Here is a 24,778-nt window from a genome sequence, read left to right as displayed (position 1 = left end):
ATGTTTTTGGCAAACCTAGTGGTTCCCATAGAAAAGTCTTAAAAGCCCTTAAAACATTAAAAATCTGACTGAGATAATGTGTCAACGCGGGTAGAAGTGGATGAGAACTACCCGTGTCATCCAACCCGCGTCGATCGCAGTCGAGGCGTCTTCCTCATGCGCGCGGGTAGAAGACCCCGCGTGGCTCCGTCCCGCGTGACTCTATCGGCTTCTCCACGCGTGACGCGGGCTGAGATGATGGACACTACCCCGCGTCATCCTCCCCGCGTAGGACCTTCGATGATATTCCTTCTTCGTGCGAGCGGGTAGGCGACCCGCGTGACTTCACCCGCGTGACTCTTCGGCAACGCGGGTAGGGAAAGATGGGGATCACCCACGTCGCCTTCCCCGCGTCACTTCGTCGATGATTCTCCTAACCCGTGCGAGCGGGTATTCGACCCCGCATGATCCTTCCCGCGTGGTTTGTCGAGTTGATCTTCCCGTGACGCGGTTTAGTGGACTCGGGGTACTGCTACCCACGTTGCTCGCCTCATGATTGATCAATCTCTATTCTTCATCTCTTTTTGGATCACAATGCTCCTAAACACCTTTGATTGCTCCATAGGATACTCCATTACCTGATTAAGACATATGAATGCAAAAATGGATCCTAAAGATGCTAAACTCCTAATCTATATGATCATTATGTACAAAATGGAAGCTTAAAACAATGCAAATATGCAAGATATCATCTCCTCCCCAATGATGAGTCGAGAGGGTTCTCTCACCACCGTTGTACTCTGGTTCACGGGAACGTTTCCCGGTGAACCTCTCTCTAGCTGTCGACGGACAAGCCACACCGTCGACTTTGTCCTTGCTCTTCTATTGCTCACGAAGTTCAGATCTCAACGTACAAACTCTCGCTTTCCGCCACCGGGAAGTGAGACAACAAATCAACTGGGTGTTGCTCCTTTTCACTTATACGACGCCAGAATCCACGACAACTCAAGCCTAAATCCGGATCTAATCCGAAGCTCTTCACTTTCCTCGCCTCTAAGTGTGTTGTCATCTTCTCCTGCGTGCCCTCTTCTCAACCGCGGCTCAGCTCACCTTCACCAACCGTCTCTTTCGCCATCCGGCTTCGATGGTAACCCAACTTACCTCAGTGAACCTGTCTCTCCGCCGGCGAGGGACATATATCTCTCAGTCGACATCATAGGTACCACCTCCGACCTTCAACCTAGATCCATGATGTCTCGTAACTTTCCGGCGTATGCCTTTGCTTCTGAACTGAGATCTATACCTAAGTGGGCCTGGCCCAACTCTTTTGCTGAAGCTTATATCCAAATTATCAAGATTCTAAAGGCCAGACTATCAGTTCAAGACGTGAGATATTTAGCTGCTGGTCTGAATTCTTTGGATAATTTGAAGATTTCCCTTGGATTCATAGGGGTTTATAATCTGAGATTATTGCAATATCACTTCTTTAGGAAGAATTTGTCATCATCCTCCTCTTATGAGGAGAGTATTTCACCAACATACCTTCCTTCAGTGAATGGAGATGTCCTCTTGGGTTCTATCCCGATCTTTTGTTTCAACTTACTCACCGGGTTGTCACCTTGTGTAGCGGTCTGTACGAGGCTAGAAGGTGCAATTGAGATTACTTCGGTTCTTCTCGTTGGTGGGGGTTGTTCCTCAACGTCACTTGTGACTATTTCTCAGCTGTTCGACTTTGTCGTGAAGGCTCTCCAGACGCATTCAAGCATTGTCTTGAGTCCGCTGTCATTTTCATATGAAGATTTATCCTGTTTGATTTCATTTATCCTTGTAGTTTATTGTTTGTTTCCAAGAGGATGCTTAATTCCCTCTTGTCTTTGTAGTTTTTGAAGTTATGTTTAATGAAAGTTGTGTTTAAAAAAAAAAACACCCAAAATATTCAAGTCTCCCGGACCACCACAAAGAAAACATAAAAACAAACAAACAAGGCCACTGAGTTTGTTGCAAGGCAAGTCCCTACATTACAAAATAAGACAATTCAGACAAAGCCAAAGACAAGTAAAAGATAGGATAAGGAATATGCAGTAAACAGCTACGATGAGGTCTACTAAACTGAAGTTAACCAAATTTCAAACTAGGATGTACAATGATTTAAATGATTAACCACTGAGAAGGCTAACTATATAATATTTTGTAGTAAAACGTTTCGAAGCAGTCTGCCTGTAGTAGAATCGAGTATTTTGAAGTAATCTACGAATGCGTAAAACATTTTTATTTATAAAAAAATCGTAAAATTTGAACAATTAAAAGTCTTAGGCACTGGAATATTTGTAAGTAGCTGGAAATAATAATGTTTCTTTTTGCCCTCTAGGTGTCACTGGATATGAACCAGACTTGGTACATAATTAAACAAAAGTTGCGAATGTAAATGCAAATGAGAAGATGCTCCAAAATCCAGTAGCGTGACTTCATTATCCTCCCCAACAATGTATTGCAAGACGTAGTAGGGCTTGGCCTTGGCATTGTCACGGCTACGTATCCACCTTTCACGACATGTAGCGATTTTCTTCTCATCATCCACCAAGAAACTTGTCCGGGTGCAATAGCCAAGACGAGGATCATCCAAAGCGAAGATCTTGCTCCACGACACAGCTTTGGGATCATCAATAGGACTGCTTATCCATATCTCTATCTCGTTTCCAAGTCTATCATGGGGTCGTAATAACACTGAAAGCTTCTCTTCTCTAACAACCGATAGAGACACAGTATGGAGTCTACAATACGGGCCAGGAAGGCACAGACGTCCAAATCTCTCTGTTGTATAATCAAAGCTCAGTAAATGCATGCACGCATCAAACTCTTTTGAATCCGAAGCACACCAGTAGGTCTTTCCTTTCAAATACACGCTGTAATAAGCAAACTGTAATAAGCAGTCTGGAGTGACATCATGAGGAATCCTCCAGCATGAATCGGAGTTGATCTCACAGATTTCAAATATTAGCTTCTCGTAACAAGGCACGTGTCTCAATAATTTATAGCTATAATTATTTTCTTGGTAGCACCTTCCAAGAGTAAAAGTTACCCAAAACATGACACGATCGCTGGGATCGGTGATCCACTTGGTTTGACCAGTACACGGGTTCCAAACCACGATTCTATTGTAGAATTCGCTGGTGCATAACAACAAGCCATCGCAGTGAAAGACATGAGATATCCTGAATTGAGCTGAACAAACCGGATCTATTAGTCCAAGCTCACCACGGAATGAGCAAAGCCTATATTCCTCCGTTAGCTTGAGAACCATATATTGCTTTGGGGCTTTATCAAAGTGATTTTTTGCGAATCTCCTATCGTTGAATATACCGTTCCATAGTTTGCATGTTGATCGTAAACGTTTCAGACATGTGGCCGGAACACGACTTAGTATCTCCTCTACTAAATTATCTGGCAACATCGTCATCATTGTCTCTTAATTTTTTTTCTCTGTAAACATAGGTGATGACCATATATCCTTTATATATATATGGTCATTGTCTTTTTTTCACAAACAAAAAAGTAAATAAACAAAAACCTTTCCTTTTATTATTTTGTTAAGAATAATTTATTGGAAAAATAGATTTAAAAGAGGAATTGGATTGCATATACTGTACATAATAACTCCAAAAATTAATTGTGTGACTATACAATACTTTGAACATGCTATATATATATATATATATATATACTAGGTGACTTTCCCGTGCTCATGCACGGATATAAATATTTTAAAATTAATATAATATAAAAAATATTAATATTAATATTTTAATTTTAGTTACTTTGTAATTTAATTAGACATGTAATTCAGATATGTATTATATAGTTAATTTGGTTAATATTTGGATAAATCGGATTCCATTTATTTTTCAAATTTTACCGTAGTATTTTTTGGACGGAGTAAATTTTTCAATTAATGTTTTTCTTTACATTTAGACTTTTGATTTTGGGAATAAAAATCCGGATTGTTTTAAATTGCTCATTTTATGGGATATACTGAGTTACATATTTCTTCAAATTGAAGTATAATACTTCTGATTTTAGTTAAACTAAATTTGATTAGTTTTATTTATTGCATTATCTGAGTTCTTCATCTTAAATATGTAATTATACTTTGTAATAATCTGAAAAAATTAGATTGACATAAATAAAATATTTTAATGAAGTAAACACTGTTTTTTGTGAACTTTGTTTTTTTTAATGAAGTAACATTGTATATAAAATAGATGTTCATTCTCGTACATTTATTAAAAAAAAAAGGATTTTCTTTCCTTTTTGAAAATTTATTTTTCGTTTTTTTTATTATATGAATATTTTTATTATATATGTTATTGGAAACTATTAAAATGGAAACTAAAATTAAACAAATTAATTGACATAAATTACTATATATTTTTATATAATGGATTAAATATTCCTTTCACCTGCAATTTTATATATTCACGTTAGTTAGAGATTTTGTTTTGAAAACAAGAAATTTTATACTTATCAAAAACGTATTATTCCTAATTAATGTAGGAAATTGTATAGTTATCTTACTAACTAACGTAGTAAGATATATAAATATGTAAATAAAAAATTAAAGGAAACAGATACCTCCTCCTCTTCTTCCTAGCTACCTTCCTCGAGGATCATCACCGTCCAATTCTTTCCTAACTTAAAAACAAGTACAAATCTCTAAAATAGCACATTTCTAAGTTTATATCACAAAAATAGCATTCAAAAACTAAAATGACCAAAATAGAACATTTCTAAGTTTATCCTATGAAAATTTTAATTTTTTTATTTTTCAAAAATTGAAATCTTATCCCCAAAACCTCATTTCTCAACTCTAAACCCTAAACCCTAAACCCTAAACTCTAAACCACCCTAAACCCTAAACCCTAAACTCTAAACCATAAACTCTAAACCCTAAACCCTAAATCCTAAACCCTAAACCCTAAACCCTAAAATTTAAACCCTAAACCCTAAACTCTAAACCCTAAACCCTAAACCCTAAATCCTAAACCCCACCCTTTAACTCTAAACCCTAAGTTTGTGACTTTTGATAACACATTAAGTGCTATTTTTGTGACTTTTGACCTTGAGTGCTAGTTTGGGAACAAAAACTTGATTTAGTGCTATTTTGTTTTTTCTCTAAAAACAATTAACATTGTGTTGTTGGATCAAGTTTTCTAGAAAACAATTTGTTTGATTTATAGAGTATAGTACGTTTGTTATGCATAACATGTCCCAATCCATTAGCGTGTTCGCTATTGGTTCCGGTTTGAACAGTAACATTTGCGAATGGTTGTTTACGGTGGTCTGTTGTAATTTTGTGTATACGCTGCGGGATTTTGACAAAGATGTTGACAATGTAAGTCTATGCGATAGTTTTGGTAGAATGGAAAGGAGCACATGGGCTTTAGCTTTGCATCGTTAGTTTGTTTGGATCTCACGCTCACCTCCTGAGTTAGCATCATACATGTTTACATTTCAAGCTTTAATCAGTTACTATCTTTGATCAACAATAGATTGTATAGATCATATTTGTGAGTTAGTTTGACTTACCGCTTGGTACCAACAGCATCAATCTCGTCAGTGATCACGATTGATGGTGAAAGGTCATCAGCAACTCTGAAAAGCTCCCTCACAAGCTTGGGACCATCTCCCAAAACCTTCTGAATCAGTTCACTACCAACAACTCTCAAGAAAGTAGCTGATGTAGAGTTCCCCACCGCCTGAAAGAAAAAAAGAGTGACTACAGCTCACCCCCACATTGTTCAATAGTAAAGCAAGTACATCCACGAAACCGAAACACCAAACTAAGCCACAAAATTTCAGTAATTGCATGTATATGACCGCGACAAAAAGAAAAAACAAGTGATTCGTAAGATCTTCATCCTTGAGGAACATATTCTAAATTCTGAAATCTAGGTAACGAGCACAACAAAGGTTTGGCCTTTGTCCAACTTTTTAGCTAGACAACAAGAAAAACTCGGTTGAAATCTCATCTCAATGAAACTTTAAACAAGAAACTAAGCTATACCCTAACAGATACTAGTACTTGTTAGATTAAAGGTATGAAGGCAAAACCTTAGCAAGTCAGTGAAGGTAAATGAAATATTAAACAAGAAACTAACCTATACTCCTAACGGGAAGAACTATGTTGCAGCTACATTGCGGGTAACTCTTGATTCATGTGAACAAGTCACTATACGTACATGAAACCTTACAAAAGAAACAAAAGAGATCAATAATTACCTATTCTACTGAAGAAAATGTCACAATCCATTCCATTGTAGAGGGTTGGTGAGGACATCTGGTGGAAAATTCAACTTTTGGTGCCATTAGATTGTTTAATTGTTCTGCATAGTCTGTTTACGCAATGCTTGAATTGCTTATCGCACTTAAATAAGCATCGTCCACACGAATCCATTCCAACCATTTTTTTAATAAAATCCAATCTAAGCATCAAAAACATCAATTATATTTTATACGAATTGATTTACAGTTGTATTATAACTATACACGTTTTTATCTATAAAAACAGTAATTTCTACCAAATTTCGTGTGTTTCTACGAGTTTTTGATTAATGGATGCTCTAACAGAACAATATTATATTGATTTGTGCTAAGCCAACCACAGATTTTACTCACGTGGGAAGCATTGGTATTGGATATCAAAATTGTATTCAAAACTAAATATAATAAATACCTCTAAGGTCAAGCTCAAGCTCATTTTGTTATGAATATGATTGACTGAAACGCTTGACATTTTCTAAAAAAATATGTATATGTTTTAGAAATATATATCACGACATTCTTATAAGTTATAACCTTGTTTTTTTTTGTGGTGTAAAGTTGAAGCATACATGTGCACATGAGGGCACTGACACAAATGTATATATAATATTGCAAAGCATATATTTTTGCAAAAAATATATATATATATATTGCAAAGCATATACACGGACTCTTTTTCTTTGGCCACCATATATATAAACATTTTGATATTAAAATAGTGCATAACATGTGATTCCATAAATAGAAGCATTTTGAGAGGGAAAAAAGAGAACTTGAGGAAGTGAAACTTGTTGGAGTGGAATCGTGGGTTGTGGTTCTGTTTCCCGGTGGATTCCGGCGGTGGTTCGATTTGGTCGATTCGGCGACGGTGGTCAAACGGTGAAGATGGTGGTGACGCGTATAGCCCGTGTCTCTCTCCCTTGGCTTGATTTAACACGTGTCGGTGACTTTTAATTTTTTTCTTTTGGTCTCGGGTGGTAGTTTGGGCCATTAGTGGACATCGTTGTCTAGTTTTTTAGTTGTGGGCTTGTAAACCTGTCTTTACGGTTTATGTGTATGTTTAAATCTATCTAATAAAATATCAGTGAAAAAAAAAAATGTGAGATGGTTTATGGTTCTAACCAGAAAATATGAGTTCAAAACTATATAATATATAATTGAAACTATATAACATGCTTCCTCATGTAAACATAGATTCTATAAAATAATTTTAACGCCGTGTCGATTTAAAGGGATTGCCATTTTAATACGGAATCAAAACCGTTAAACTTGAACGCAAGTATACACTCAGAATTTGGAACAGATAATCAACAAAGTGTGAAAACAAGCCTAAATGTACGTCTTTTTGGAATTTTCTTATTACTTCAAAGATGAATCAACAATGAGTTTTAAAGCCATAAAGTTTGACTCATCCCTTATATATCAAAGGAGAAACATTATAATAACAGCATTCACACTATAATAGACACGTGGCAGCTTCACAAATTGATAATAGGTATGCTAACGCCAAGGCCGTCTCAAATTAATTTTAGACCATGTTCAAAAAAATTATTGATTGTACATTTTATCAAGTAATTTTAAATTTAATATCCTTGGTCTGATTTTTTATATTATACTAGGGTAAGTCCGCGCTTCGCGCGGGATTTTGATGTAATTAAGGGTTTAGATCAACATTTTTTTAGTTTCAAGAGAATAATTATCTGTTTTTGTGAAAAAATATTTACATTTAATCTTTGTTTATATAACATTTTATGATATTGAGAGCTGAATTAGTTGTTGTTGACCAAAATAACATAATTATATTGTTGTGATTCTTGAAATGATATAATTTTTTTTATTTAGATGATGTATTTAATTTTTTTTGTACTCGTAGATTAAGATTTCTCCAAGTACTCGTAGTTAAGATCTATGTTCTCCGCGCTACACACTTATTTATCTTTAAAATTAAAAGTAACTTTTTATTTTAATTAATTTGTAAAATCTTATGCTTAGAATTATATATTTTTAGTATTCATTTTGTGATTAATTTTTACTAAATATTATATATATACATATATTACAGAAATAAAAATTAATTTGGAATAGTTTGTTGCATAAATTTTAGTAACTTTTGTTATATAAGCCACCTTTTTGATTCTTGAATTCTTCTTATGAATTTTGAATAATGTATTCGAACTTTGAAGTCTTCAATATTTATGTAGTTGACTTTTGAAAATATTATATTTTCCTTTAAGTATATATTATTTCCTATATCTTCTAATTACACAACTAATAAATTATCGGTTATATTTTTATTAATATATCCAGCTAGAAAATTTCCAATAGATGATTAGTGCCTTGTATAAAAAATGTAGTAAAGGTAGTTTCTAAGCAGTTAGGCAATACACACTCCATCAATATACTCTTGCATGAGAATGTAATGATATTTTCGTCCGATGGTGAGATCAATACTTTCGGGTTATTATCATGTCGAAATAGCTTTCTATTTTTGTTACAAATTCACAATTTTACATATGTAATGGCTATGGTATTCACCAAAATGTGTGTAGATATTTCTTTAGAAAAATCCCGAATGCAGTTGTAGACCAAGTAGTGTAACAAATAAAGTAATTTTATTGTTGCAAAATCATTTTGCTAATAAGACATGTTTGTCGGTGCTCCTATTTCGTAACAAAAGAAAATTATTATTTACCAATATTATTATTCTTGAGTTACAATAAAATAAGATTCTCATCCTTGTTTCTCTTCTAGGTTTTTAAATTTGTGGGTAAGATTAACACACAAATTACAATAGCTTTGGAGTTTGGACCATAACACAAAACTTCTTTCCCTCGTGTTTCTTTTCCCCAACCAAAATGATTTCAACTTTTTTTGCTAAGAAAAATGATTTCAACTTTACACAAACCTTTTGACCATCATCCACCAAATACAACTCTTTCCATGATCTCTTCTCCGCTATGTTAGACATTTTGCAAAAGAACAAACCTGATACTTGTATGCACAAATCCCTTCCTGGCACGGGGCTCGAACCCCTTTCCAGAAATCCAATTTTGTCGGTTTCTAATAAAAAAAAAAGAAAGTCAGAGATTAGTGAGTGAAACATGTGAGAACGTTACCCTTATTCATGCCAGAACATTATGACTCACAAAACATTTAACTTCCTCATTCTTTCTTTTTAAGACCTTTCCCTCTAAATATACTTGAATTCCCCAAATGCTAACATCTGTCTTACAAAACTTAAGAGAAAAACTTACAAAACTAAAATCTGTCTTACCTCAGATAGTTCATTTTCCTCTTACGAAGATCTAATTTTCATTTTACATAAGACAGATTTGAAGTAACCAAACCTTGTAGTTTGATAATGCTGGGATGATCACACACAGTCTTGTGAATGGACCAAACACTATCTGTACATCCCTTGTCCGATTTGCTAAAGCTAAATAAAGAAAAACATAGCAAATCTTTCCTCTGAATTGAAAAAGAATCAGACCAACGAAAGTTGAATGTATGCATAATGAAACACATATTTTTTGAAAGAAAACTTAACCAAACAATGAAAATATTTAGCACAAAAAATACTACCATTGGTTGAGTTGCCAGGCGCCTACGCGTACGTCTCCTATAGTAGAGAGAATCATAACAAACAAAAGGAAAAACTTGATTAGATCAATCGAAGTCTTAAAATTGTATGTAACTACACAAAATTAAAAGTCTTGCATGGTGGTATGTGCCTTCTTCTCACCCAGTTTCCTTTTGTTTTTACCGAAGAAGCAAATAAAGAGAAATCAAGCAAATGTCCATGGAAATGAAAATATCAGAGAGAATTATAATTTGTCACTTTGAATGTCGTTACCTTTTTAAAGCTTTTCAAAAGCGTCCGATCCAAACTGGAACGAACCGTGGATAGCTGCACCGGCGACGTTGGTCAGCTACATAAGTCAGCTGGTGGTGACCTGCTGTGGGAAAAGCTTGGCTAGTGTCAGGCATCTAATCCCATGAGAAGTCAGAGGGAGAGAAGCAAACATGCAAATATAAGCAGAAAGAAATAAAATCGTACATTTGACATCTACGGAGCCGGCGAGATCAACGCCGCCGACTGCATAACATCAGAAACGTGGATGGCTTCGTGTTCGGAAGGTGTTTCCGTGAAGAAGGCTTTGAATTTGAGATACCTTCGTTTATGACTAATCATGTAGACCAAATGAAATCATAAGATATCGTCCCTATGGTATGGCTTGTTGAACCAGAGCAATGTAAAACCTTATTTCGATGCTGGTTAGATTTAGGTTAGAAACTACTAAATAAGAGAAGCGATTTGTAAATTACCTCCACCGGAGGAACAATGGCTTAACGGCGATCAGAGGCCGTGGAGACTTGGTGTCTTGAAATTAAGGACCGGTTGTGAGGATTCCATCTGAATTGAACCTATCACTGTTATATAGCTTGGATGGAGTGGGAAAGGGAAGGTAAAGAGGTGTCGATCTGGTGTCGTTAGCAAATTGAAGAAGCAGTAAAGAATTTGTGACCGGTGATGATTTGTCATGGAGAGGGAGAGGAAGCGAAAGAAGAAACAGAGAATAGATTGGATCGAAGCCCATTTCGCATCTCGCATATGTTAAATGAAACGCAGACCTGGACACGTGTCACTCTATTGTTTACCTATTTAGTGACGTGGAGGGCTCAGAAGAGAGTGAAGCTCTTCTTTATAGTATAAGAGATAAGAAGTTCTAAATTTAGCATTATATCTAAAATTTTAAAGTTTTTACCATAATTTATTTATATATTTTAAAAACTTCTTAAACTTTTTATTTTTTTATTTTGGGGCCCTGTTCAACCATTCCACTTGTGTGTGCTGTTAGACGGCCCTGGCTAACGTGTTCACACTATAATTATAAATTAGGATAAGACATGTGCTTTGCGCAGGACAAATTTATATGAAATTATTTAAGAAATATCGTATGGAAAAAAATTTATATTATTGATCGAATTAATATATATGATTCTTAAACAACTTTTTAAACCTTTTTTGTTAATTACATAATTTGTTTACTAATGAACTGATTCCATTTTTAAAAATATTTTAGGTCAAAAAATTATTTATCCCATAAAAACCTAATGTTTAGGCCGAAGAATCTCATGCCTACTATTTGGTTACAAAGAATTAAATAAAAATGATAGAAAGCATACATATTATTAGCAAAAATTCATTATTTAAAATCATTAATTACTATATATATCATAATCTCATTAGGTAATTTAGTAGGTTTTATTTAAAGAAGTAATATATAAGAAATAGCCCCCTTGCTTTTTTAATATCATATGATATCATATAGTTGGTATTAAATGTTTCTAGTGAGATATAAAAATAAAATTGGATCAACATGTTTTTCAATTTCAATGTGAGGCTGACACGTTAGATTAATTAACTACCTAATTAATTGAGACATAAACAAATAATTTTTTTTAATTATTACAAAATTGAGATTACATCTTCTCAAATGTTTCTCAATTAATATATAGGGGGTGTGTTCACACTATATACTTTGTATTTTTTAATATAAAACCCACATGCATGGTTCCAATAAAACTTTGGATTTTTCTGTTCGAATCAAAACAAATAACGAATCAAAAGCTAAACTATATATATATATATATATATTATTTTTATTGTCTACGGATAAAGTTGAGCAAAATATTTATAAATTTTGATTCGATTCGTTATCCGTTTTGATAGAAACAAAAAATATGGATATCCGTAACTCTACGAAGCAAATCAAAACTAAAATGCAATATAAAAAAAAACAAATCACAAATACGAATTTTAGGAACATATATCTAATTCGATCTGTTATATGCATATATATATATACATATATGTACATAAATTTATATATATATATATATGTTATATATATTAAAGTTTATATAAGTTTTACAATATTTTTATGAATTAAATTTATTATATTAGGTATTAAAATTTAAAAAGTTAAATAATATTTTATTTTTGTAATAAAATGTTTTTATAAAAAATTTCAATCATTTTTAAAAATTTTATTTTATTTACGAATCAAATCGGATATTCTTTAAAATTCTAAATCATTTCGGATATCAGAGTCACCGACTACCCAGGTTGCTAAAGATTGAATCGACATGAATGCTTCCAAATACCCGGATATTCGATCTGTGCCCACGTCTATTTACGGATACAATTTATTTTTGTTATATGAAAAAATTCACTAATGTCAAAGTCTTTTTAATTTTTAATTAATTTTAATTTTATCTTTCATGTATTATTTTGAACAAAAATTTCATTTAATATTAATTAACAATGTCTTTATATATTTGTGAACTATTTTTATATACTTTAACATACACGTACATGTGCACCTTGATGTTACCACCTTGTAACTAATTATTTACTACAACTGAAGTATCTTTTTTTTTTTGGAAATTGGAATATTTTTTTTCTTAATGCTTCTTTCACTACCGACCAAATTGTAGTGAAATGATTTGTCTTAATAGTTTTTTTTTTTTTGAACTATTATCCGTTTACAAACTATGATATGAAACATTGGTTCGACATGACGACTATCTAAATTCATAATATGAAAATAAACAAATAATATTTTGGTTTTTACCAAAAAAAATAAAAAATCAAACATTCTAAACGAATAAACCAAAATATATATTAATATAAAATAATAGCTACATTTTAGGAGATTAAAAACAAAAAATAACTTAAAACCGAACTGATATCCACACTAAACAGATTTAATGTGTTTTTATTAAAAATAACGAAACTAATCGCAAGGCGCGGTTATTACCTAGTTATCAATTATTAGACAGTGGTGGGAATCGTACGTGGTGCCTCTTCGGCCTAGAGGCGAGAATACATGTAAACCATATTCTTTTTTGCTTTTTATTTATCATACTTTTTTACAGCAAGGGAATATTGTATGTATAATTATACTTTAAACATGCCTCCATGGTTTAAACCTCCGCTAAAACAAAATAACAGCTATTTAGAAAGTCTTAACTTATGTTTCGGTTTAGACAAGTAATTTGATAGTTAGATAACAAACAAAAGAGTTCAATAATTACATATTCTACTGAAGAAAATGTCATAATCCATTCCATTGTAGACGGTTGGTGAGGACATCTGGTGGAAAAGCCAACTTTTGGTGCCATTAGATTTTTTAATTGTTCTGCATAGTCTGTTTACGCAGTGCTTGAATTGTTCATGGCAGTTAAATAAGTCAGACCTCAAATAGTTACCATATTAGAAAATAGTTCCTCTTACAATATGTAAACAAGAACAAGGTTCCATGTAACACAGTGCGACCAAAACAACGAAGAAAACTGAATCATTGATTAGGTTTATACTGTAGTCATTAGACTTTTTCAAGAAGGGTTTCTATAAAGAAATCATTTTAACATACAAGGAGTATATATAGTTTTTGATTGAGTTAATTAACCTTTAATATCAACACAAGTCACAATTATCATGGGTCATGCAACAAGCATCAAGAACACCACAAGGTTTCTTTTTATTATTATTATTATTTTAAGGTTTCTCTCCAGGGCATCTAAAGTAATGAACGTTTTCACACCTGAACCAGACTACTCTCGGATTTAGACCAACCTTGTGCAGAGTCTATGGCTATATATGGAGTCTCTTCTCCCAGCTAAGATTCTCTGCCTTCTCACTTGAAAGATATTCCTGAAAGTTTCCATTGGCCATGTACTCATAGATGAGAGCCATGCTACGTCCATTATCGCAGTAACCAACAAACGAGGTTAAGTTTGGGTGATGGACAGTCAAAAGAAGCAAAAAGGCCAAGTATATCATTATCAGACTTTATGTACTCTCTTACGTATGAGATATTCCCCCTTCCTTGCGTCTCTAAACTATAACAAAATGAATGATTCATATTTAGTGCCTCTATAAATAATCTTACTGTTGTTATTTAGTGTTGTTCCATGACGTCGACATTCTTTGGTTGGAGAGACTAAAATATTACGACAATGCATTATACTATGGCTACAATAAAATATCATATACAAAAATATAATAAATGAAAACGTTAAAGTCAAAGGTATTGTCCCGGTTAAGAAATACCTACAATTGTAACGGTTAAATTGTCCAAAAGATTGATTATCAAAAACGATTGAACGTCCTCTTTAATCTTAATATACTTACTCTGGTCTGCATTGAGATCACTTGATTGATTCCCAACTGGATTGTTATTGTTTTGTTTATATGAAAGTAAATTACACATGTTTAATTTAAAGGTCTTATTTTTTAAGATTGGTTTAATAGTGGATATCAGATCAAATGGTTTCTTGATTTATCCTTTGGCACCCTTTTCCTGAGTTCGAACGGCGTCTTAAACCCTATTTCTCTCTTCAATTTTAAGTAAAATATTTCTTGTCCTAGGCCCGTTTAAATTATGACCCAGGTCAAATCAAACGAATTCAGAAGAGATAACAATCGTCCAATGTATTTCTGCAACAAGTTGTAACCTATTGTTCGAGTGTAATCAAATAGATTTTTGCGTAATCAATCTCGGCTTTGATCGAGTGTCTTCTTTAACTTACGTATTGTTCAACCATAATTTAAAATGTTAATAACACTTTGAAATATATGTTATAGTACTCTTAAATCTTATAAAGAAAAGGGTGTGTTGCGTGCACCATAGCATTTCTTTTTCCTGTCAAATTGTTAATACCATTCAAATCCAAACGAGGAATACAGAACCAATGAATGAAGAAAAGTACTACATGCATGTTCTCTCTAATATTAGCGTGCGTAATAATTAATTAGTTACCGTTGGGAGTGGTAAAAGGAACTTACCAATGGAAGAAAAGAAGAAGCAAAATGAAATGGGTAATTCCCATAAAGAATAAAAGTTAAAACCGAGGAAATAAATAACACTTTTGAAAACAGTTTCCAAAAAGAGAAAAAAAGTTTAAGTTGGCGAGAAATTACAAACGTTTTTTTTTTTTTTTTTTTTTTGCTTTTTGAAAAATGTACGCCGCCAAAAAGAGAAAAAAGGTTTAAGTTTAACCGAGCAAAATAGGTATAGTAAATGTAAAGTTAGTCATAATAACTTAACAGCAAAGCGTGAAGTCGAATCAATCAATTAAAGCGCATTCTTTTTTACTAATTGTTTTGTATCGGTGAGTGAAAAGAGGCAATGCATGGAAAAGGAGCAAAAGAAAAACAGGTTTACAAAAACATTTTTTTTAAAAAACGAAAATCGGGAGAAATCCGAACCGTTGGATTAATGTAATAGATTCCAGCGGATGTGAGTAGGAAACTTGGAGAGAAATGCGACGTTGTTTGAAGTGCTTATATAAAGTTGTGTGATATTTAAGGATGTTAAATTTAATTACGAGAGGAAACTGTTGATTAAGGAAAGTTTAGCAAACAAATAAGAATACCATCACAAGATGAGAATAAATAACACTATGTGTTACATGTCCGATGAAATTTAAACATTCGAAAACAGTTTCATAAAAAAAAAAAAATTAAATCGATTTTTCAAAAATGTATGGGTAAATGTGAAATATCAATGAATCCGACGGTTTAGATTGGAAGCGTGGAGAGGAAGCTAAAATCAGAGGTTGAATAATAAACGGAGCTTGTTTTGTCATTCCCAAAAAAGAAAAAAAAAGAAAAAAAGGTATATTCATAAAATCAAAACCGGGAAAAGAAGAGTTAAATCTGGCATCGATAGACCCGAACCGTAGGATTAAATATCACCGGACGTTGATCCAATCAAACGGATGTAATGGAAGCAACCATTTAATTCTTTATTAAACCAAAGAGAGGTATAAAAAGGAAAAAACTAATTCATTCCAAGAGGCTCTCTCCCTCACACTCTCTCTTTGCAACAAAAGCACAAAACTCTGTTCGAAAAACACAAGCGAAGGATGAACTCCAATTCCGAATCCGAGTGCGCACAAATCAGTCAATCTAAACCGTCAAATGAGATCTTTTGGATGGATGAGATGAGATCCAGGCGCGTGACAATTAATATCAACCGTCTAAAAAAACTATCATCCAACGGCCCACCTTGACCATAACCATCCTCTTCGAATTTCAGGTATACATTTCCCTCCTAAACATTTTCTCTTACTCTTCACGATTTTCTCTGGCTCTATTTTCTCTTACTCTTCACGATTTTCTCTGAAAAAGCAGTGAATCGCCATGGACGCAATGGATGCATCTAGGTTCTGCCGAATCCTGGAGGCAGCTTCGGTATTCGATCTCTGCGACCTAGCGCAACGGCTAATTCGAGTTGGTGTTCATCTCCTCGCGAGCGATCCAGAAGGCCATCGAGTTCTGGTGCTCTTCTGCAACAGAGCTTATGAACTCTCACGCGATGCAGATCTGATCTCGATATACGATGAATTGACAAAAAATCGTCAAGAATTGGGACAAAGTCTTCTCAACGAGCTTGGGTAAGAATCCGATTCTTTAAACCCTAATCTCGATTCGTTTTCTAACCAGAGCTTTATTTTTCCAGGCTGGAGAGTATAATCTTGGTGACTGACTACTCTGGGAACAACAAGCATTTTGCCGGTTTGATTCAAGGAGATCTCTTAGTTAGATTGATGATGACTTCTGTTGATGTTAAGCCGTTGATTACTTTCATTTCATCAGAGAAAGTTGGTTTCGGAGCTCGTCAGGTATTACTTAGTCCCTTTGTTTATCAGATTAGATTGATTGAAAGTTAACTAATATGATCGTTTGTGTTATTTTTATAGCCTCTTCTAGCTACCATATCAAACAACATTTTGCTTCTATCAAACCATGAGAAAGGTTCTAAAAACTTAAGCGGCTTAATCTCTGTTGCCTGCGATGAAGATTTACACTCGTTGTTTGATGGATTCACAAGTAATCTTCAAGATTTCGGACAGGCTTTACTCAACAAACAAGGGTATGGTTTCGCTTTCAAGGCAATTTTTGTTCATGAGCTTTATGATGACTTTGTTTTTTCGCTTGTTCTTTTTCTCACCAAAGTTTATATTTGTTTAGGCGTGAGACTATATTCTTAGTGACTGACAAGGGTGGGAAGAACCAGCAATTTGCTGGTTTGATTCAGGGAGAGCTCTTAATGAGATTTTTGAAGAATGATGATGATGTTAAGCCTCTTATTTCTTTCATTACATCCGAGAAAGTTGGATTCCAAGCTCGTCAGGTATTACTTAGTCCCTTTGTTTATCAGATGAGATGATTAAACATGATTTAATATGATTGTGTTTTGTTATTTTTTTTAAAGCCGCTTCTAGCCACCATCTCAGGCAACATCATTTCTCTATCAAGCCATTTTAAAGCCTATAAGAACCTGTGTGACTTGATCACTGTTTCTTCCATGGAGTTTAACTTCTCTCTTGTTCAAGCAATTCAGGAACATCTTGTGGCTATCTCTAAGCTCAAATATGGGTATAAACTTTTCCTTTTTTCAAAATGTGATTCTTATTTAATTTGAAGTAGACGTAATTATATTCACCATTTATTTTTGTTTGGTAACCAAAGATAACAAAGCACACCCACACGTAAAGAAATGATTATGGCCATCTGTTCTCCTTGCTTTGTCGCATGCATTAGTGGCATTTACTTTCTTTTTTTGATACATTAGTCGCACTTACATATATGACCTCTTACTTGTAATGTATTTAATGCAGGAACCATGTTGTTCAGAGTCTCATTTGTCTTCAAAACGAAGCTTCTAAGCTTGCCATTGCGTCTTTGAAGGGCACTCTGATGATTCTTTCCAAAATTGCATATTCTCACTTTGTTGTACAGAGTATTTTCCGTAACAGCGATGACATGACCGTTCTTGATTGCTTCAAAGAGATCAACCTTGAAGAATTGGTGACAAACCCCAATGGCCACTTTGTTCATCAAAGCATCGTAAGGAGGTTTGAAACTCTTGATATTGAGCTTTGCAGAAACATTTGCTCTGAAATTGTGTCCAGAAAGTTTGATTTTGAGCTTCATGATCCTGGATACCAAGTGTTCCTTACATGCAAAAGCGTGCTGCGCAAGATAGGTAAAATTTGCGACCACACTTTGTTTGATTCTGTATTTTCCCTTTTCCTCCATATATTTACATTCCTTTGATATTATGCTTTTTAGGAAACTGAGCTCTGGAGCTAAAGGGTGATGACAAGTGTTCATAAGATTTGACACGTTGCCAAGTTTGCATCTTTTTTTTCCGCATATATTCCATTCCGTTTGTTAATACATTACTCTGTCACGGTACATTTGTGTCACAACGTTGAAAGGCTTGTTAAACGTATGGTACACACACTTAACTTTCAATTTGAAGCTGTTGTATTTGCTGTCTAAGATTAACAAATACCGTAAAGGATGGATGATAAGTAGATAAATTCATCAGCGCATTTAGTAAAATACATATCCACCCACAAATTACAATTCATAGAATAAAAAGGATATATTTGACATAATAAACACCCAAAATATAAATATCACACAAGTCTCCCGGACCACCACAAAGAAAACATAAAAACAAACAAACAAGGCCACTGAGATTGTTGCAAGACAAAGACAAGTAAAAGAAAGGATAAATAAAGCCCAAAACCTTTGAACCCAGATAGAAAAAATTATTGTACTCAAATGGTATGAACAAGATTCGAACCTGCCCCACTGCGAAAATATTGTAAGCTTAAACCACTGCACAACTGTTAACATATGTCGATTTACTGTCCTTTAAATATATAATATAATTTGGCGCCTAAAGCTTGGGTTTTACCAGCTTTAGCCCAGGGCCGGTTACATCAAATTGTCAAAAAATGTTTTCTCCTTTGACGACTAAAATCATGAAATTTCTCCTTGATGACTAAAATCATGAAATTTATCAATTTTTGATCTTGGTTTATAGAATCAAATTACTAAAAGAACAAGATAGAATAGGAAAAGCACGAGATGGAAGTGGCCAAGATGCCGAATTAGGCTGAGCAGGATTATGTAAGCAGCGAGATGGTTCGCAACTAATCACCTTATTTTCACATCACATGCATCTTTGTACTTGTTTCATATTACATGCATCTTTATTCTTGTTCTACACATTTATTCCCTACGCTCGAGAAATTAAAACCTATATTTTTTTTTACAAGAGAAATTGCTGAATGTTTGACGAATAATCCCCCTTATATATTAAATGAGAAGTCACTTTAATGATTTCTGGTGACGTGTCGCTCATAGTTGAAGTTTCAAAAAATTGTTATAATTTGATTGGTCGATTGTTTTTAATTTTTATTTATTTAAATTAGATCTAAAAATTTAAGGTAAGTCTAAAAACATTTAACATCACTTGCCATATAATCTAAAGAATATTACAAATAACAATTTATTGCAACTAATTCTCGAAATTATAGAAAGATTAATAATGTTTTATTTATTACTTTTAATATTTATAAACTATAAAATATAATGAACTAATTTTTATATAAGATAATTAAAATGGTTTTATACTCCACTTGATGAATTGTATTCGAATATAATTATATAATAACTATTTTAAATATTACAAAATCCAAACATGTCTATTAATATGATTTTTAAATTATTTATCGTTGTTTACAGAATAAATTTATCAGAAATTTAAAATTATTTATATAATGTTATAAATTATTTATAAAAATATAAATCCTACTATATATTGATTGAGAAGTCACATAAGTGATTTTTTATTACATGTTGACCATAAATGAACTCTTCAAATTGTTATAATTTGATTGGCCGATGATTTTAATTTTATTTATTATAATTATATCTAAATGGAAAAGATAATTCAATTACCACTTTCCAAATAATCTACATAATATTAGAAATAATTATTTATGGTAACTAATTGTTGAAACTATGAAAGAGTAATAATGCGATCAATTTTTTTATATATTTATAAATTACATAAAATAATAAACAAAAATATTTATTTGAAATGATATAATGATTTTATATTCGTATAGAAAGAATTATATTTGTATATAAAGTATCATAAAAACTATTAATGTCTAATAATTCAATGCATGGTTTATAAATCATTTATAAAATTATAAATACATTTATAAAATTATTTATATTGGCTTATTAGAGGTTCTAAGTCATTTATAGAAGCTTATACATTACTTTATAAAATGTATTTTGAAAATTTATCCTCCTATTACAATATTTTTAATTTTTTCATTTTTAATGGTAAAACTAAGTGGACCGCCCGCACGCATGTGCGGGCATTAACATTAATATTAAATTGATAATTACATATATTACAACTATATAATACTTATGTTAGATGTATATGGCTAATATGAAAGATTCGATGTTACATATTGATATTTATACTATGTCCATATGAACAAAGAATACATTAGAACGTTTAGAAAACGATCACATTTAACACTAATCTTAAAACATCAGAAAAATATAATTGAGAAAAAACAAATATTTCACGCATAACCCCAATAAAAAATCAGCCATGAAATATAAGAGAGATTTGAATTACCTGAGATTTATTATCATTGGTTTCATTGTAACAACATAGATGATTTACGATTTCCTTCTCTAAGCTTTGAGCCAGAAAAGATGTAATTCTAACAAAAATATTTAAAGATGTAAACATTCCCCAAAATATAACAAATTATATTATTGATAGGACAACGTCAATGAATTTCAAAGTTTTTAAAAAGCTTTGAGATTACCTTTGGCTCTCAGACGTACCGAAGAGGATCACGCATAATAAATAAATTGCACTTGATTAGCATACACATCTTATATTATATGCTTTATAAGTTATTTAACTTTATATAAAAAAAATTTACTTTTTTCGAAAGAGATGGTCCGTTCCTGGATAAACATAGTCGTCTCTTTTTGTTAGTTGAATCACTACTGATGCAAAAATATAGATAGATATACAACAAGGAGAGGAAGAGAACAAAAATAAACAGAGAAGATCACAAAAGTAGAATTAAATCAGAACGATCAAAAACATATGAAAACTTAATACATTTTATCAGGTATAAATGATACGTTTTGTTGGATAAAATCAGTAAATTTGAAAAGGTATAAAGTTTTATTAATAGTTTAATGAAAAAATGGTAATTAGAATTTTCTTTAATAAAGAAAAACTGAAACAAATCAATCGAGAACATGTTATTTCCTTTCATTTTTTTAAGTCAAATTTTAAAGAAAAAATGATGTTTACATCTGGAGATGTTCTTATTTGAGGACAACGACCAGCTTCGGGTAACAACAAAAAGAGCAAACTTCTCATCCTTCAAATGAGTAATGATACATTTGAGAGAGAGCAAAACAGATTCTAGTCAAAAGAAGAGTCAAACAAATCAGTCTCATATATTTCTTCATTTGTCATCATTACCGTTAAAGCAAAATATATACATACATCGCCACAGAATCTCAAACTGTGGAGAAATTTTATCATACATGTCTATATTCTAATAAGTGTAGAGCTTCTTCCTTGGGTAGTTTGATAGAAAGATGATATCTTTCTATCTGTGTGTTATCTTAGACCCGATAGTTCCATGGCTAGCAAATCTAAAGGCTGTTGATCAGCATCATCATTGTCGAAAGCCGAAGACCCAAACATTTGGTAAGTTGGATCATTGCAATGTGCTTCATTAAGCCTTGGCACAGAAGTAGTAGACAAAGATGAGATTGTCTTGAAAGAGATATTGGCATGGTAGAAATGTGAATGGTTATGCGAAGCAGCCCATCTCTCAGCTAAACCATCTCCTTCCAGCATCAAAACCACTTCAAACATTTTAGGACGATGAGCTGGAAGATATTGTGTGCATAGCAAAGCCACTTGCGACATCTCTCCGACTTCACTCTTATCATAGTTTGTCCCTAGTTCTCGGTCCACCAGTTCCTCTACCTTCATTTCTTCATGCAGTTTCTTCACCTAAACCAAAGTTTGATTCAGTTGATTGTAATCAAGAAAGTGTGATTATGAGTCTTATTGCTTACACATTCAAGCATAACTCCTTTCTGGCTAGCGGTTTTACCAAACTGAGCTCTCAATCCGGTTATGAGCTCAAGCAAGAGTATACCAAACCCAAACACATCGGTCTTCTCAGAAGACTGACCTGTGGAAAGATATTCAGGTGCAATGTGACCAACGGTGCCACGGACCGTGGTCGAGACATGAGAATCCTCGTGGTTGAGGAGCTTCGCAAGCCCAAAGTCACCAACAACAGCTTCAAAGCACTCGTCAAAGAGTATATTAGCTGCTTTGACATCTCTGTGAATGATCTTGGGATCACATTGCTCGTGTAGATACGTCAAACCTCTTGCTGCTCCAATCGCAATCTTCTTCCTCATGTTCCAGTCCAATGCCGGTTTTGCTACAACAGTGAACAAAAAACTCGTTAAAAACAGTCAATGGGAATGAGATTTAACCAAGACTTATACTCAGAAAGAATACTCATTCTCTACAAAATGAAAACTTTTCAAAAATAGCAGTTTTTAAGAAAAATTATTTAAAAATACAACTTATTGATAAAAACTGAGAAAGAATACTCATCTATCCACAAATATTATTGTTACCCGAATTTCTATATCACAAACCCAAATCTACAGTATTTCTCTAAAAAATGAAAACTTTCCAAAAATAACAGTTTTTAAGAAAATTAATTAAAAATACAACATATTGATGAAAAACTCAGAAAGAATATTCAACTATCCACAAAAATTCGTGTTATCTTAATTTATAAATCACAAAACCCAAATCTACAGTATTTCTCTAAAAATGAAAACTTTCCAAAAATAGTAGTTTTTAAGAAAATTATTTAAAAATACAACATATTGATGAAAAATTCTTAAAGAATACTCATCTATCCAAAAATATTCTTGTTAGCTTAATTTCTTAATCACAAACCCAAATCTACAATATTTCTAAAAAAAAACTGAAAACTTTCCAAAAATAGCAGTTTTTAAGAAAATTATTTAAAAATACAACATACTGATGAAAAATTCAAAAAGAATACTCATCAATACACACATATTGTTGTTGTTCTAATTTCTAAATCATAAAATCAAATCTACACTATTTCTCTAGAAAATTAAAACTTTCCAAAATAGCAGGTTTTAAGAAAATTATTTTAAAATACAACATATTGATGAAAAACTCAGAAAGAATACTCATATATCCACAAATATTATTGTATCCGAATTTCTATATCAAAAATTCTAAAACCATATCTATCTATAACCAAAAACTCTCTAATTTCTAAATCACAAACCCTATTCTACAATATTTCTCTAAAAAATGAAATTTTCCAAAAATATCAGTTTTTAAGAAAATTATTTAAAAATACAACCTATTGATGACAAACTCAGAAAAATACTCATCTATCCACAAATATTATTGTTATCCGAATTTCTATATCACAAACCCAAATCTACATCATTTCTCTAAAAAATGAAGCAGTTCTTAAGGAAGTTATTTAAAAATACAACCTATCGATGAAAAACTCAGAAAGAATACTCAACTATCCACAAAAATTTGTGTTATCTTAATTTATAAATCACAAAACCCAAATTTACAATATTTTTCAAAAAATGAATTTTTTCCAAAAATAGCAGTTTTTAAGAAAATTATTTAAAAATACAACATATTGATGAAAAATTATTAAAGAATACTCATCTATCCAAAAATATTCTTGTTAGCCTAATTTGTTAATCACAAACCCAAATCTACAATATTTCTCAAAAAAACTAAAAACTTTCTAAAAATAGTAGTTTTTAAGAAAATTGTTTAAAAATACAACATATTGATGAAAAATTCAGAAAGAATACTCATCAATCAACAAATATTCTTGTTATCCTAATTTCTAAACCATAAACTCAAATCTACAGTATTTCTCTAGAAAATGAAAACTTTCCAAAATAACAGTTTTTAAAAAAATTATTTAAAAATACAACATATTGATGAAAAACTCTTAAAGAATACTCATATATCCAAAAATATTTTTGTTAGCCTAATTTCTTAATCACAAACCCAAATCTACTATATTTCTCAAAAAAACTGAAAATTTTCCAAAAATAGCAGTTTTTAAGAAAATTATTTAAAATTACAACATATTGGTGAAAAATTCAGAATGAATACTCATCAATCCACAAATATTGTTGTTATCCTAATTTCTAAATCATAAACTCAAATCTACAGTATTTCTCTAGAAAATGAAAACTTTCAAAAATAAGTGTTTTTAAGAAAATTATTTTAAAATACAACATATTGATGAAAAACTCTTAAAGAATACTCATCTATCCAAAAATATTCTTGCTAGCCTAATTTCTTAATCACAAACCCAAATCTACAATATTTCTCAAAAAAACTGAAAACTTTCCAATAATAGTAGTTTTTAAGAAAATTATTTAAAAATACAACATACTGATGAAAAATTCAGAAAGAATACTCATCTATCCACA

General features: G+C 32.3%; 3 protein-coding genes and 1 long non-coding RNA gene across 6 annotated transcripts; 1 reads left to right on the top strand and 3 right to left on the bottom strand.

Moving 5' to 3' along the window:
• Positions 1-1,901: 1,901 nt before the first annotated feature.
• Positions 1,902-3,551, bottom strand: LOC106436923 (probable F-box protein At5g47300). Its single transcript, XM_013877874.3, has one exon. It carries the CDS (start codon positions 3,437-3,439, stop codon positions 2,351-2,353), a length of 1,089 nt encoding a protein of 362 aa, XP_013733328.3. The 5' UTR covers positions 3,440-3,551; the 3' UTR covers positions 1,902-2,350.
• A 5,498-nt stretch (positions 3,552-9,049) lies between these two features.
• LOC125580601 lies at positions 9,050-9,916 on the bottom strand. 2 transcript variants are annotated; one of them, XR_007318339.1, is made up of 3 exons: positions 9,880-9,916; positions 9,645-9,727; positions 9,050-9,357 (listed from the first exon to the last, which is right to left on the bottom strand). It is a non-coding gene; the product is annotated as an uncharacterized LOC125580601 (long non-coding RNA). The 2 variants fall into 2 exon arrangements; XR_007318338.1 differs by having other exon boundaries at positions 9,645-9,910.
• A 6,072-nt stretch (positions 9,917-15,988) lies between these two features.
• Positions 15,989-18,658, top strand: LOC125580600. 2 transcript variants are annotated; one of them, XM_048745317.1, is made up of 8 exons: positions 15,989-16,406; positions 16,502-16,764; positions 16,830-16,992; positions 17,071-17,243; positions 17,342-17,504; positions 17,586-17,749; positions 17,992-18,359; positions 18,446-18,658. In XM_048745317.1, the coding sequence occupies exons 2-8, from the start codon at positions 16,511-16,513 to the stop codon at positions 18,451-18,453; spliced, it is 1,293 nt and encodes a 430-aa protein (XP_048601274.1). In that variant the 5' UTR covers positions 15,989-16,406; positions 16,502-16,510; the 3' UTR covers positions 18,454-18,658. The 2 variants fall into 2 exon arrangements, with proteins under 2 accessions (XP_048601274.1, XP_048601273.1); XM_048745316.1 differs by having other exon boundaries at positions 15,989-16,449; positions 16,485-16,764.
• A 1,322-nt stretch (positions 18,659-19,980) lies between these two features.
• LOC125580599 (probable LRR receptor-like serine/threonine-protein kinase At4g30520) lies at positions 19,981-22,899 on the bottom strand. Its single transcript, XM_048745315.1, has one exon. It carries the CDS (start codon positions 22,667-22,669, stop codon positions 22,268-22,270), a length of 402 nt encoding a protein of 133 aa, XP_048601272.1. The 5' UTR covers positions 22,670-22,899; the 3' UTR covers positions 19,981-22,267.
• Positions 22,900-24,778: the final 1,879 nt, after the last annotated feature.

This window comes from Brassica napus, chromosome C1, assembly GCF_020379485.1.
Source record: "Brassica napus cultivar Da-Ae chromosome C1, Da-Ae, whole genome shotgun sequence".
NCBI classification, from domain to species: domain Eukaryota; kingdom Viridiplantae; phylum Streptophyta; class Magnoliopsida; order Brassicales; family Brassicaceae; genus Brassica; species Brassica napus.
The sequence above is the reverse complement of the archived record's forward strand: the minus strand, read 5'-3'. Positions and strand labels throughout refer to the sequence as shown.